Raw genomic sequence first — 15423 nt, forward strand, 5'->3', positions numbered from 1 at the left:
GTAAGTTTATTGTTACGAAAACGGAATGGTATGATGTCAGGGAGTTTTTTTTATCGCTTTAGTTTCACTTTCAGATGGTGGGTGGTGAGAGATGTGTGTCTATACTTTCTCCATCCTCTCGACGTTATGATCTATCCAAAACGGCAATCCTCGTATTATCGTGATAGATTATAACCCAGGTATCAAACTCCATCCTCGTAAAATCCTAAAAAATAAGCTCGGCTTTCAATACCGAACAATCACGTTTCCATGTCCCCTCCCCCATGACACATCCTAGATTGTCGTGTGTTCTGAAACGCGGATTCGTGACGACCAAGACCCCAAATCACGTCACTTGTCGTCATGTTCACGCATGTTTGACCGCAAGCAAAAACCTTGCTTTGACTTCCTTGTCTTCCCAATAGAACAAAAAACAAGGAACTATGTGCGCTGCTTATTTTTCTTGTCTCGCGTGCAGAAAAAAATGCACTAGGCTATCCCATGTTTTTGCACGGCAGATGTGACCTTGGACCGGCCCTGTTTGTAAGTGTTGAGAGAAAGAGAAAGTGTTTGGCAAAAAAAACCCTGCATTGCACCCACACACCCTCATGGATTAAAAATGGCAATGAGGACGTGAGCACATGTCTAGGTTTATGTAAACATGGTGAACGCTGCTTTCGGCCAGATTTCGTGGCCGGAATTTACTCTTCTGAGGGAAAAGCTTTACCGTACGTACAGGTACATACGCACGAGGGAACTCACGCGACGTGCGGTTCACGGCGGCGATTTTTGTCATCGGATGGCTTCCGCACCCCCCGCTCAAATCGCGAGGAGTGCTTATCAAAGCGGCGAGCTGAAAATAAGGGTGGATGGAGGCAAGGGTCTAGGTCTGGTCTCTCGCGTGCGAGTTGTGTGGCGGTGGTCCCATGTTCGCTTGCACCTGGGGAGAAGGGAGAGCCCTGTGGCGTTGCTAGTCACGTTTGTTAGTCGACTCAAGTCGGACAACCCGCCCGTCCGCTTGTTACTCTAGGATGAAGGCTGTTAGGCTAGGAGAAGACTCCGGTTTGCGCAGGGTCATTGCTGGCTATTCTTTCCCTCGGTTCAAGCCACTAAACTAGGCCACGCCCCACGCATCATGTCATGGTCTGCATTTTCAGGGTTGCAGGAGGAGGGGAAGGCGGGCTCGGTGATGGCGTGCATTTAGTTAGTGTTGCTTGGGTTCGCCCCAGGGGCCTGGACTGGGACGCCTTGGTACGCGCACAATTAGCAATAGTCCCAGCCTTTGTCCGCCACAGCGTCATTTGATCGTTACCTCTGCAATGCAATCATGGATGCATCCACATGGCATGGTATCATGACTGCCTCGCTGTTGCGAACTAAGATATTGTCGCTTGTGGCTTCTCAAGCCATTTCCAGTATGTGTGCGTCGCGCGGCTGGCGTTGCAGGAGATGGGCGCACCTTTGCCTCGGCGTCACAAGCTATCGAGCCTTCGCGTTTCCCCGTTCGAGAGCTGAGCTGTCTGTAGCAGTGCCGACCGATTGCTGCATTCACCCCCGTTGCCGCAAATCTTGGCGCCTCGGATTCTCTTGCACTGTCTGTTCATCGGAGGTTTGATTGTGAGGGGTTTCGGGGGGTGTGATACGCTTGGCCGATATGTACGCGGTTGTACTTGGACGGCATGCGGGGTACGTCTCTATCGCATTCGCATCGAAATATGCTGGTTACGAGAATCCCGGATCTGGTGCGCATGTTCGATTGGTATACTTTTTATTCAGCATTCAAGCAACTGTCTCCGCTGTCAAAAGTGTCCCTATCTTGAACTCTCCGCAGAGGTATCTGAATGTACTGGTGGTGGTGATGGCGGCCAGCCAGCTGTACCTGGAAAGAAAACGAGCTATTCACATTAGCAAAACAACAGACATGTAGTAGGAATTTGAAATCAATTTTGTGAGCATTGTGTAGCTACATGCCAAAATGACGGTGGGCGTCACCATAACTAGCGGCCCATGCGCTATTGCATCCTATGTTAGTAGATATAAGGATGCAGTCCAAACCTTACTTACACCGCAACCTTAATCTGTTTCGATGTGAAATGCAGGGACTCTTAGTGATTTCAAGGCATCCAGAAGCAGATTTATAGTTTATGTCTATCAGAAAGTGTAAAATTACGAAGGGGAGTCCTAACTGAACAACACATCATGCATACACTAAGGTACTCATTTCACGAAGTTATGCACTTGTCGATGCAAAAGGCCTTAATTAAATGAGAACAGTCGATTGAGTTTTACAATGCATGTATGCGGGAATGGGCATTGATCGAGCTGTTCAACGGTTGTTCTGGCGGCCGTTGGTATGCGAGGATAGCGTGATACCATAGAGCTGTACTGGGAACAAAGCATTCAATAGCTTGCTCGCTACAGGCAAATTATCAGCGCAGAAGATGTTCACGTCTGATAATTTACACAAGTGCATGTTGCATGCCTCAACATTTCCTACACTTCCCTCTACTATGCTGCAATGTATAGACAGTGATGCAAATATGGCTGAACATCAATTTCCTTTCCTTTGAGAATATCAAAAGTTCTTTGCATGAGAAAACTTGATTCCTGGTCATCATATGTGCCAATATACCGCTTTCATGATCACAACTTCTGTCTCCACTAACGGGCCTTGATTGCAACTCAAGTAATCGATAGTCCTTTGGCACATGCAGTTATCCAAATCACTCACAGAGTTTTTAGTTTCCTTCAAGCCCATTGCAGGATACAGTTGATAGCTCCGGGTCTAGTTGAGGTAGCCAAAGCCCACACTGCCCACACTCGATCTATTACTTTTTTGCCTCAAGCATACGATGGACATAGACATCTAGACATGGCATTCTCATTTCCTGTTCTTTCTGAAAATTTAAACCCTGACGCCAAAAGTATAACTCAGCCTTGGTCCGAGTTTCCTTGAGACAGAGGTGCCTCCGCGGAGCTTTTATGTTCTTCAGCCGCTCTAGAAACATCAACTGCAGGAACGATTTCGGACAATAAACTATGTGTCTTACATTAGCTTCCTCATAAAAAGCTACATCTCGTAGATTTTTTAGCTTACACTAATGCAGGGCAGCATATCTCCCCGCATGACCGGAAACTTTTGTAGGTAGTCAGGACTAAAACCATTCCCTCCTGCTCACCTATAGCCGTTCATGCTTGTATGACGCAGTCAACTCGAGATAAAGTGGCAGTACTGTACTACTTGACTTATTCTAGTAGCAATTAGACAGCTTCAACGACCGTCTAAAGCCTATATTCGCTAGCATATACAGATATATTTATCCACTCCCTCCCACCACTCCTGCTGTATTCAAGATATGTTTGACAGCCCAATTTCTATAGGATTTCCCTGAGAAACCTTTCTACTATCCTCCATAGTTTTGTCTAAATCAACGAAACCAGATAGCACATCGGCATCGTCAGTGCCGGACGAAAATGGCAATGCTAACGAGCTAGGACAGCATGAAGTATTCTGTCGTCGTGCTTTATCTCAAATTCAACTACACTGGTGATGAGCAACCGTCAGTTATTCTCTCTGCAAAGACTCCTCAAGATTGATGCTATTTAGGAGACAACACAATGAGTATAAATCTACGAAAGCGGATACAAGTAGCTAGTGCCACCTCCGAGGGCGCTAACCTCCTTACACCCGAAGACTAGTACTGACATGTCTTTTCTTATAGGTAGAAGTACTACGGGTACTGGAATGAGAACGAAAAAAGAAGCCTTCAGTGGAGGAAGATATGTTGTAGATGTAAAAGACGACTATGGACGGCATATCTAAACAGCATGCAATGCAGCGTACTTCATTACCTTCCTCAAAAACCCACGCACTCCAGAAGCCCAAAAAAACAAGAAACAACTCGCTTTCTCTCCCCTCCTAGCCTGTTCCCTTAATCTTGGCGTTTATACACAACATTTCTAATCAAGACTCTAGACCTCACCCAGCAACGTAAAGACATGAGAAACAAGACACAAACCGAGGCACCTTCCTTCCGCATCCATCTAGACAACGCATCTCGCCCCATCATTTCTTCTCCTCCTTCCCTCCCGAAGCAGACCTGATAAACCGGGAACTAGGACCGGAACCAAGCCCAACCACTAGTCTACAACTACCAAGATGCAGAGCAGAAAGCACAAATATTCCAGCTATACAAAAAAGGCACCACCTAACAGACATCTCGCACCATCGCATCTCCTCAGCGCGCGATGATTCCGCCCGTTCCCCGGTCCACCCCGCCCCCCTCCCCCAATCCATCCTACCACATTTGTACTTAGCTACGCACGGTAATGATGGCGCGAACGTCCCAGAAACGCGGTGAAGCTCACGCATCTAGACCACCACGTCTTTGTCAACCGTGGTTTTACGCATGGCCGCCACGTCATGCTACACGTGTTATATATACATGGACGGGCGACAAAACAAGTAGCTTGACATGGAACATGGTAGTACGGCCCGAAGTATACTCGTCATAACAAGTACCGGTATAGTAGTAGAAAAGGGACATATCATGTGAATACGTGTGGATACATACACGGCTTCATGTGACCGTGGGCGGGCAAGTATGGGTTATAGGCGTCATGGCTACCGACGTTCTGCTAGTGGTCAGGTGAGGCGAACCGTGGTTTGGTGGAGCTACATTGAGGCTCTGGGTTTTTTGCTTCTTCTTGACCGCTAGTTCGCTTGGTGTTTGCGGGTGTGGCTGCACTTCTTCCTTTTTTTGTTTCGTGTTCTCCCTTGGCTCTCTGTTACACTACTTGCAGGCTTATGAGTGGTTGTGTCAGATTGATATTAGCGAAAGGGGGATAGTTATGTACCTGGTTGTGCATTGTATGTATGTAAGCAAAAAGTGGGCCAGCAATATACAAGTCTTTTTTCCATAGGAGAGGGCGTATATGGGGATAGGAGAAAAGGGACAAAGCAAGAGTCTCGTCTCTGCACTTTTGGGGAAAGCTGACATATGCGTACATGATTTGTGATATGCCGGTATGGTCAAGCAATGGGCGAAGCAAAAGATGTGGGGTTGGTGTACAGGGTGTCTCAAAACGCATAGTGCGTCTATAACATTTGTGTTCCCTACTCTTCGTTATGCATACAATTGCAGAATTGGCTAGAAGAATGAAAAAGACATAACGGCGACTTACGATCACGTTAACACCTCAACACCATTTCTCACACCTAGGAAGCACTCAAATTTCATAACGTAAAAACCCCTCATCAATTGCGCCCTCTAATAAATTAATAGCACAAACAAGTTATACCAAAGTAAGACCGTGAAAGCCGTTGTGCTCACATGACATTGCAAACATGTGAATGAGATCTAACGAGGGGGGGAGGGGGGGTTGGATGAGCATTTCTCCGCGCACCCAACTCTAGCATCATGAACTACAACCACAACATGACATTGTAACATCACCATCTGAAAGCAACAAAAAATCAAATCTCAAAATCTAAACTTTGAACAATCAGCCCTACGCATTGCGCAAACACAAACGAACTTCCCCCTCCCGCAGAAGATCAAAACCTCCCCAATCGCCCCGATCCATCCCCCCCCCCAACCTTACCTCTCTACCCAACTGCCGACCCGCGCCCATCTCACCCGCACACACCGCACTCTGCACTTGCTCGCCCAACCGCCTTTTCCCCCTCCCGCCCACTCAAATGAACCACCCGAGAATCTCTCCCTTTGGTAAGTAAAAAAAGAAAAGAAGAAGACAAACAAGAACTACCGTACATACCCATTTCCAACAGAAAAGTCCCCATGAATCAAGCAGAGCAAGGGCAAAAGTTGCAAGCAATGGGATCTCTACAAGGTCGGAGCAAAAAAGCGACCGCTCGCCCCACACAACCCCATAAGCGAGCTGTCCGCGCGCGTGCGTCAAGCGTAGTGTAACTACCATGTCAACGAGCATCGTGAAATGTCTGTCCTCTGTACGGTGCATTCACCTTCCCTTTCCCCTGCACCCTCCCACTGTACTATAAACCTGAATCTACAATCCCACCCTCAATCCCATCCTCCACCCTCTCTGCCCCCTTCCCCCTCCTATCACAACACCCTTTTTTTTCCAGCCCAACTCAACCCAATCCATCCCGCTCATGCATCTTGCACGCCCCCCATCCCATCCCCCCGATCGGCCCTTCTGTCACCCACCGAACAGAAAATACTGCCGACCGACCGACCGGCCGACTGACTGACAGGCGTACCCCCCCCACTTTCCCTGTGCCATGTCCGCCGCTCACAGACACGGAATGGTGGACTATGGATGATGCTAAGACAATGTATGTGCGCGCCCGTTGCTTGGGGTGCAATGGCGGTTACGTATGTGGGGGGGGGGGGATGTGCCGTGGGAGCCGTGCATCGTGCGCAGTGCACAAGGTAGGAGAGATTGTGTGGTGATGGTGGGCGAGTAGGGGAAGGGGGTATGGTGATGGGTGGTGATGAGTTGAGGTGAGATTTATTATTATTATTATTAGTAGTAGTAGTAAGAGTGATGTTGTGTGTGTGTGTGTGCGTGTGGTGGGATTGAGGGATTCAAGGGGGTGGAGACAGAGAAAGGAAGAGGAATGGTGAGACTCAAAACACATGATTGATATATCTAGGTTTTTTTGCGCGAATTTGCTTGTAGAGTTTGCTTGCTACTCTAGAAAAGAAGACAAAAGAGAAAAAAAATCCCGCCATGGGGAGGTAATGTTTAGAAAGATTAAGGTAGATGCCATCAGATTAGGTGATAATTGTACAAGGGTATGTTGGTGATGGTAGATGAAGAAGCCAAAATGCTATACAGGCATATATGCCTGATGAGACAGACCAGGAGGGGAATATAAGAAATTACACAGCATAGAGCCAGACGCTATTACCAGAAAACCAGCCATTTTGAATGTGTTAAAAAAACCAAAATCAATTTGTATAGCAAAAACACCTGAATTGCTCTTAATAGCATAGAGTACGGCCCAATTTTTAAAAAAAAATTCGAAAAGCCCATAACCGTACGTGGAACCAAAGGATATATGCAGACCGCCGATAAGAAAAATGTTACTGCGTAGTGCCAACCAAAGTCCAAGAATGCTCGAGTAGGAATAGTTATCGCCTTCGCCAAGGGAAGAAGCGCCGAGGGGTATCGCATCCAAATCATCCACCATGAATGTCTCGTGTATGCTTGGTAATATCGTAGGAGAGTGTAGCAAATTTGGGAAAAGGTCACCTCGGGGGCGGTCTGAATCGCCTCCAAGATGATGAGTGATGGGAGATGGGGCTTAGTAGCCAGGGTGCGCGCTCGCATTGTACTTTTCCTCGGGAACATACTTTTCGTCCGTAACGTAGTAGGAGTGAGGGTGAGGAGCCGAGGGGTACTGCGTTTGGGGCAACGGCTGAAGAGCAATGGGAGCCGAGGACCTTCTACCTTGACTCGCTTGGGAAACTGGAATCTGGCTTGGTTGTTGCGATACCGGGGAGCTCTGGGCCGTAATGGCTTGGGGTTCAAAAGTTCCGGGCTGGGCCATTGGGTATGAGGTCGGCTGTGGGGCTTGGTATTGCGAAGTGGGTCCATGATGAGAGTAGGAGGTGGATGGTGCGGCTGATGGGTGATCGTACGAGTAGTGGCGAGCAGACTGCGAGGGGTAGTGCGACGAAGGAGCCGTGTGAGGCGATGAGAATTGTTGAGGAGATGGAGGATGGGCGGCATAGTGCTGCTGACCTGTGTATGTTTGAGGCGAGGGCTGCTGGACTGGGTATTGATGGGCAGACTGCGAGGCACCATAGTGTTGTGGGCTGTTGTGAGTCGACGTGTATTGGGATCCGTGCCAGTATTCAGGAACGCCCAGGTGGAGGGGGGTATGTGTTTGCATCACTCCCTGAGCTCCAAGTGCCTGTGTTACCGCTCCGAGCACATGGTGTTGAACATGGCTCGGCTGGATGTGGTGTGGGTAACCGGTGATGAGGGGCATGTCCTTGCTTTCCTCATCTTCAAGACTGACCTTCCATCCACTGAGGAGTTCAGGCCTAGGTTGGATATCGGCTAGCTTGGGGTCCTGGAACGGTCGCTTGAGTTTGCCACTCACGACGTCCTCGAGACTGTAGTAGGAAATGACGTGGTGGTGGGTGCCTTGGTACTTGACTGAAATGGTCTTCTTCATCAAGCCACCCTCCTTGAACTCGTAGCTGTCGATGAGGGAGCCACAGAATCGCCGTTGCTGGTCGGGTGTTAGGCTTTGGGCAAAGTTTGCGTAGACCTTGTTCATCGGGTCGGCATCGCCAGCGAGGGAAGGATCAAAAGATTGGTTCTCGTATTCGTCCTCGGAGTTTTCGAGCATCTCGCCAGTCTTTGACCGCACAGGACCGCTGCTTTCCTTTCGCTTCCTCTTTGAGCCACACGATGGGTTCAGTGCAGACTTCTTCTCCTCGGGCTTGAGTGCTCGTACAAGTTGGCGGTAAATGAGGCAGTTATTCATGACGCGGCTGGGTGACCAGTGAACAGCATCGGTCCAGCGCTTGATTCCAGATGCGTTCTCCTCGTAGACCAAGACAGTTCCCGAAGTGAGCATCTCAGCGCGCTCCTTGTCATGGGGCCGGCGGCTAATATGGCTGAGGCGGCCCTGAAGTGCGGCCTCGACTACGGTCATGGCATCTTTGGTAGTATCGAGGAAGCCGTGCCATGTGGGTTTGAAGGCGGGTTGAGCTTTGACCATGCTGCCTGCGACCTGAGGCCTGGGGGGAGGTGGTGTGCTCGCTGCGGTTGAAACCACACGAGATGAAGCAATCGACTGGTGGCGTAGGGGTTGACGCGCTGTCTGTTGCATCTGAGGTGTGAATCCTGTGTACATTGAGGACTCAAACATGCTTGGGTATGGGGTCTGGTTGGTGGTTGGTTGTTGGGGCCAAGACCATGAGTCGGCGTCGTTGTATCCATCCACCTTTGGCACGCCGCCGAGGGACATGTCATGTCCGAACGAAGGCATCGTCAAAGTGGATGCCCGGATACCCTGCAACATGGGGAAAGTGGGTTTTTTGTTTGTTTGTGGTGATGGGCAAAAGGTTTTTGGTGAATTAGAGATGTGATTGGAAGACAAATGATCCAGATGGGTCGAAGATACGGTATAGTCGTGTATAGTGACCGAAATCACATGAGAGAATCTTCACTCGGAAGCCAAAAAAAACAAAAATCCTGGGCAACTGGATATAGCCTAGAAAGGAAGCTGTTCGGGTCAGCATTGGAGAATCCAGGTCGAGTCGTTTTCCAAAAGAGGCCATACTCACGTGTGATGGAAGTGGGCAAGGGAAAACAAAAGAGGGGATCAAGATCGCACAGCGCAAAAAGAGGGCGAAGCGTCTGTGTTTGCAAGAGGAACGGTTGGAGAGGTGAGCAGAAGACGCAGGTGGGGCAAGTGCGTATGTGTGTCTATGCCCGAGTTGAGGGTGGGATGATGCGGCTTGGGTGGGGAAGGGAAATGGGTTGAGGGTGTTGGTGGTTTGGTGGTGGTGGTGGTGGTTGTTGCGATTTGCAGAAGCAGCAAGTAGGGAAACAGGATGAATGGCCAGGAATTTGTTTGGATAGGTCTCGAGGCCACAGGGTGGTAGATGTAGAGGTGTGAGGCGCACGTCTAAGCGTAGCAAGAAAAAAATGGCAAACACCGATATGTGGTATATAGGTCGACGGCGAGAGGAGGTACCAGTAGGTGGTCCAGGGAACGAGTCGATGTATATTTGGGGATTATATTGATGCGTCGGCGAATTGCGAAGCTACTAGTATGATCAGGGTTGGCAGGGCCCCAGGACGATAATAGGGAGAAGAGGGAATAGCAGCAACGGCGGAATCAGCCAGCGGACCAGGACATGGCTCCTAACAAGAACGACGCTATCTCACTCATGACAGCCGGGATGGAGGCGGTCGGAGACAAATGGCTCGCCCTGGCAATGACTCTAAGTGCATGGGGCAAGTCAAGCGTGAGGGCATATGCACGACTGGGACGGGGCAAGCACAAAGGGCACTACGTGACAACGTGCCTGCTTGGGGGAGGAAATGGCATGTACCCGGCAGCCATGAGACGCATACGACAGGACTGGTCGCTTGGAGGAGGGAGGGGAGGGGGGGAGGGGGTAGGTTAGCCCGGTTGGGGTGGCCGACAGTTGATGGGCACAGTAGCGCAGCGATCGCCCCTGCTGAGGATGCAGCTAGTCCCTGGACGGACAGACTCGACCTGAGGCAGCCCTGCTGGGGCGGGCTGTTCTGGGGCGGCCGCCAGTTTGCGGGTTCTGGCCCATGAGGCGATCAACAGGCAGTACGAGTACTAGGACGTGTGTAGCCATTGTGGTCGCAGCAGCACCAGACCAGTACTCTAGGAACAGTCCGGATGCACCGTCGTCGAGGCCAGGGCGCCGCGCCCACCGCCTGTTGATTGACCTAGCAGAGCCCACGGGCGCCCACTGCCCCATCCATGGGCGATGCTAGACTAGCGTGCCATGACTCCGCAGCTGCCGGGCCTGGCGTTAGGGCAGCGTAAGCTTCACGTTCCTGGACGGCGGCCGCTGGTGAGGCAGGACGCGAAACTCTGGCCATGCGGCAGCGCTGAGGCCCTGGTGGGCTCGCAGAAACGGCCGTCGGAGGAGAAATAGACATGGGCGCGGGTGAGGATGATGAGAAGGGGGGACGACGTCGGCCGGCGTATAACAAGGGCCGACGTCGGATCAAGAGGGCCAGAGGGGGCAGCAGCAAGCGACGGCACACGCGCGTGAGAGAGGCACAGCGAGGGGAGCGAGAGCGAGACTGCGCTCTCGAGCACATGGTGCGGAGATGGCCAAGAGTGAGCTCGAGAGTAAGAGAGAGAGAGAGCAGGATGCAGCCGGAACAGCGAGGCCAGGGCTGGCAGGCGTGGCCCCAGGGCGGCGCAGACACTGGCACAGGTTGGGCTGAAGCTCGCGGATCCGGGACGGTGCGCTACCATGTTTCACACAGTTGCGCGTGGTTGGCGGGGCTGACTGGCTGGGGGAGGGTGGATTGGGGGGAGGGGGGGGAGAGTGGGATGTGGACAGTCGGCCAGTAGTATTGGTAGGAGGTGGTGAGAGTAGTAGTAGTAGCAGCAGCAGTAGCAATAGCAGTAGCAGTAGCAGTAGAGCAGAGCGACGGGTTCGTCTAGGAGGGCGGGCGACGAGGCCACGGCCGGGTGTGCCTGTGGGAGTCGCTCCGTCGAGTGGTGTCGGTGTGCTCTGGCGGTTGGGCTGGAGGCGGCACCAGGCTGGCCGGCGGTGCACCGGGCTGGTGGGAGAGGTGAACCTTGGACTGGCGGCGCATCACCCGCAGCGGCTTGGCAGAAAGCGCGCGGTGGATGACGAGGGGCTTGAGGGTGAGGTTGGGATTGGCATGAAGGATGTGCACGCTTTGGGCGGCCGGGTCAAGTGACGTCCAGAAGCGGGTAAGCGTGCACGGACAGGGCATCCTGGAGTGAATCATGCACATGCATCACACGCCCGTTTAAGCAGCCAGTCGACTGCCAAGTGCCCGGCCAGCGCGCCCTCTGCGAACTTGGTGATCGCCGTCTGTGCACGGGATTTGCAGCTGGGCCTTTTTTGCGACCCTGGAAACATGTGTTGCCATGGCGGTGTGGGGAAGAGAAAGTGGGAAGAGCATGGGCATGGGCATGGGCATGGACATGGGCATGGGCAGCTCTTCGATACGGACATGTGCGCATGGTACTGTGCCATTTACTACTATGTACTATGTGTACATGTATGTACACGTGTATGGACGTACGTACACGTGTATATTGGATATCTGGATGCATCATAGTACATACATTTATACATGCTATAATACTCACACATACAGGTACATACGTATGTACCACGCCTGATGCTACCTACTACATTTGCAATTACCACTGATACTACTACGTCAAACCACCCACAGCTAGCGGGGCTGGGCAATGACGGCACTGTGGCTGGTTCATGTGCATGGCCCACGATGATGATAATGATGATAATGATGATGCTGCTGCTGCTGCTGCTGCTGCAAAAGATGCACGACTAGTGCGCACACAAACAGCGACAAAACATTACTCTGTTTTCCATCCACACCCCAACACCATCCCTGTCCACCTTGTCCTGTCCCCAGTCGTGCCCTCTCCACCTCCATCCTCGAGCTGAACTGAAGAGGGCGAAGCTGACTGTCATGGCTGCTACGCCCGACCGGCCTCGACCTCGACCTTGACCTCATCACACATCCCACCCTGTGTCAGTAGTCAGGAACGCAATCCTCTCAGCGCCGCCTTGGCCGCCTTCGCCCGCCACGAGTCGCGTCTCGCTCTTCGCCTTTTCACACGCTGACAGGCACCACACACGTACACGACGCCCCGTTGCCACTCGCTCGGCTCCACTGGCAAATTCTCTCTGTTTCATCCGCAGCCCGCAGACTCTTTCCTACACCGCACTAGTTAGCTGTGCTCTGTACTACACACCCTTCTCTACTAACCACCACTACTACCACCACCACCGTCACTACCCTCTTTGCATGCAATCTCCAGTTCGTTGCCAAAGACGCGCGCCAAATGTAACACGCGCCCGCCCTCGTGCGACACTGCTGCAAGCCAGGATCAACGCTGCTCCCACAAGCTCTTAACAAAAGCAATTATACCCTTTCGGCCATATAATACATACTGGTCTATACACCAGCCGTGAAGATGCTCGAGTTGACCGCACGTTCACTCTTTATCGTTGATCACACAGTCCGCCCTCGACTCTTGGGGCGCGAACAGACGGGGACGGGGGCCACTCTGTCCCCATTAGCCTCTCCTTGCATCGTTCGTGTTTCAACAAGTCACATCGCACTTTGCGGCCACTCAGAAGCCCCGTCGCCTCCCATCGTCTAGCCCCTCAACCCACCCCTCCCCAACCCATCCACCCCCCTCGACCCTCTCCACAACGCCTATCACGCTGCCTTTTCGCTGCCATGACCAGATGTTCTGCTACCGTCTCGCTTGCCCCGGATTGCTACTGACAGAGGGCTCCAGCTGGTTCGCACTCTGACTTTGACTTACCTGCCAAGCTCAGACTCGGCTGCGATCAGCATCTGAACTTCTCAACTGCCTCCCCCCCCCCCCCGTATACGCTAACAAGACAGCAGTAGTAGTATTAGTTGGCTTGTCACGCGCCATACCCCATTCAGTCGCACACATGGTACTCTACCTACATACACATGCTGCTATGACGTTACTATGCAACATGTTGCACAAATTTGGCCCGACTATTCCACGCCAACACGCGCGCCCGTCCGCACACACCGCGTTCTCACAATCGCCCTCTATCTCTCTCTGTCCAGCTGTCAATTTGCACTCCTGCAGCGCAATTGCCTCACCGCTGCTCAAGACTGCGACCCTACCCTCTACCCCAAGAGTCTGGTAGATGCGCCTGCGCTTGCGCCTATCCATCCGATAGCGTCAGCTCCCCCTTTATGCTCGTGTTCGCTCCATCTTCCCTCCGACATTCACAAAATGGTGCTACCGCACTCGATTGAGCCTTTTTCGGTTGCCAGTCTTACCGAGCAGTCATCCCCGGGCCTGTTCTATTGACTGATAGCGCGCGCTGCTTGGCGCCACACGCGTCTTGATTCGCCGTGCCAGGTACCCCCTTGCCTTGAAACCAATCTTTGTAAATCGGCAACCTCCTTTGGACCAAGCACATTATGGGTCATGATCGACATTGGCCGTAGAAGGTCCCTGGACGATCACGGAGATCCGGCTCCTACCACGTATCATTTCTCCTAGGCTTGCACTAACCTACCCTCACACATTGAATACACTGAACACCTCTCCAGGACTCACAGAAACTCGTCCTCTTGGTCCGGCCCTATCTCGGCCATTATCTTGTTCGTTTGCCGTCTGCGGAGGGTCCGGCCCGTCCACCTGTAGTTCACAACCCAAGTGCGGGATCCGTGTCTAGAGTCCTACCCATCTCCAGATAACCTGCATTTTCCAATTCTCCAGAGTTTCAATTCCACCACAAACCCACCCCTGGGGCTATTTTGGCCCTGCGTAGAGGAAACGTCGACGTCCTTGCCCGTCAAACTCTGAATATTAGTAGGGTGACGGAAGCGGCGAGACACGTCTTCTAGAAAGTCATTGCAACCTCTTTTGGCGCTTCTTCTCTTCACGCCAGCATTGCGAATTGCGATGGTTCAACCTCCCGACGTTACTCTACCTCACGCCGTTGACCCTGATGGCCCCGTTTCCTGTCTAGAGTTACACCAATACTCGGTTCGAGTCCGAATATTCACGGACGCCTTTTCGCTCCGCAAACGGCACCACAGCGTCCTTCGCTCCCGGCCTCAGGCACGCACATTGGGAAGTCCCTGAACTCTATTTCTCACCTGCCATGGGCGCGTTCATGGACCTTGCTGTCCGTCTAGTGCCCTAATAGATTGTCTAGAAACGCCATGGATTCTCCAGCAAACCGCCACCGTGCATCCGTAAATATCGCGTCGATCCGGATCAACGCCCGTGGCTTGCCCACTTCCATTGCGAAGTAGATTAGTTTCACGACACCAACAAGCAAGAGATACTGCATCTGCAAACCTTATGACTCGTGCAGACGACTAGCAAAAGACCCTTTGCGGGGCCTCCGGCTCCACCATGATATCCCCAAACAGTCTGTCACCTTGGTCAGCTTGTAACAATCAGCCTACTTTGCCCACTTCCGCACACTCAACAGTTTCACTAGCCGGCTCTCCTAAAATGTCTTGCTCAGTCTCCCGCCCTCCGTTGACCCTTACGTATGACATGCGTCGGTATCAACTCCGCAATCTTTAATCGCTCCTACTTCCTCAAAAACCCTCCACGACCGGCCATGTGAGCGAGCTGCCACCAGGTTGCGCCAGCTGTGTTTCAGGCCACCCAAACCCTAGCCGTTGCGCGCATTGCGAAGATCTGCTATGTGTATCTCTCTCTTTGTCTTTCTCTTTCTCTCAACTCTGCTTCTGGGCCTTAAGATTGAGCTTGGTGCGCAATGCTGTATGGAATGACGTGCGTTAGACATGGCCGTGGTGCAAACCTTGCTTCCCATATAGGATTTGCGAATCCAATAGAATCCACTGGAGCTTCTCGCCAATGTGGCAATGTCCAAAAGTAGATGTGTCTACCAAATTCGCATAGAGTACAGATTACACAATGGGTCAGGTACGGATCACTGTACTCCACGCGCCGTACATAGACATATGACCGTGTCGGCATATTTTACTCTTTCGGCCGCATCGCTTCGAGTATTACTGCATCGCCTGTTCGTCCAAGGCGCGTAACACATGCATAGAATAGACCGAATTCTGTCGAGCGGAATCCGCCACACCGAGGCCGCTTGTCCCAGACGCTCGTTCATGTTGCAATCAGCAAGCACCAATCTCGTTTCAGGGAGCGAAATCTCTCCG

General features: G+C 51.9%; 5 protein-coding genes across 5 annotated transcripts; 3 read left to right on the forward strand and 2 right to left on the reverse strand.

Moving 5' to 3' along the window:
• The first annotated feature begins 327 nt into the window (after window positions 1-327).
• COCSADRAFT_293147 (uncharacterized protein) lies at window positions 328-1136 on the forward strand. The gene has a single exon (XM_007699149.1). It carries the CDS (start codon window positions 481-483, stop codon window positions 964-966), a length of 486 nt encoding a protein of 161 aa, XP_007697339.1. The 5' UTR covers window positions 328-480; the 3' UTR covers window positions 967-1136.
• A 6137-nt stretch (window positions 1137-7273) lies between these two features.
• Window positions 7274-8953, reverse strand: COCSADRAFT_83695 (uncharacterized protein; the record flags this gene model as incomplete). Its single annotated transcript, XM_007699150.1, has 1 exon — window positions 7274-8953. The coding sequence occupies one exon, from the start codon at window positions 8951-8953 to the stop codon at window positions 7274-7276; it is 1680 nt and encodes a 559-aa protein (XP_007697340.1).
• A 1256-nt stretch (window positions 8954-10209) lies between these two features.
• On the reverse strand, window positions 10210-11448 carry COCSADRAFT_352782 (uncharacterized protein; the record flags this gene model as incomplete). Its single annotated transcript, XM_007699151.1, has 3 exons — window positions 10210-10950; window positions 10993-11145; window positions 11245-11448. 3 exons carry the CDS (start codon window positions 11446-11448, stop codon window positions 10417-10419), a joined length of 891 nt encoding a protein of 296 aa, XP_007697341.1. The 3' UTR covers window positions 10210-10416.
• Window positions 11449-11538: 90 nt separating this feature from the next.
• Window positions 11539-11909, forward strand: COCSADRAFT_293213 (uncharacterized protein). Its single transcript, XM_007699152.1, has one exon. It carries the CDS (start codon window positions 11606-11608, stop codon window positions 11861-11863), a length of 258 nt encoding a protein of 85 aa, XP_007697342.1. The 5' UTR covers window positions 11539-11605; the 3' UTR covers window positions 11864-11909.
• Window positions 11910-13222: 1313 nt separating this feature from the next.
• Window positions 13223-13576, forward strand: COCSADRAFT_168947 (uncharacterized protein; the record flags this gene model as incomplete). The annotated part of the gene is made up of 1 exon (XM_007699153.1): window positions 13223-13576. The coding sequence occupies one exon, from the start codon at window positions 13223-13225 to the stop codon at window positions 13574-13576; it is 354 nt and encodes a 117-aa protein (XP_007697343.1).
• Window positions 13577-15423: the final 1847 nt, after the last annotated feature.

The sequence above is a fragment of the Bipolaris sorokiniana genome (assembly GCF_000338995.1).
Source record: "Bipolaris sorokiniana ND90Pr unplaced genomic scaffold COCSAscaffold_3, whole genome shotgun sequence".
NCBI lineage: Eukaryota > Fungi > Ascomycota > Dothideomycetes > Pleosporales > Pleosporaceae > Bipolaris > Bipolaris sorokiniana.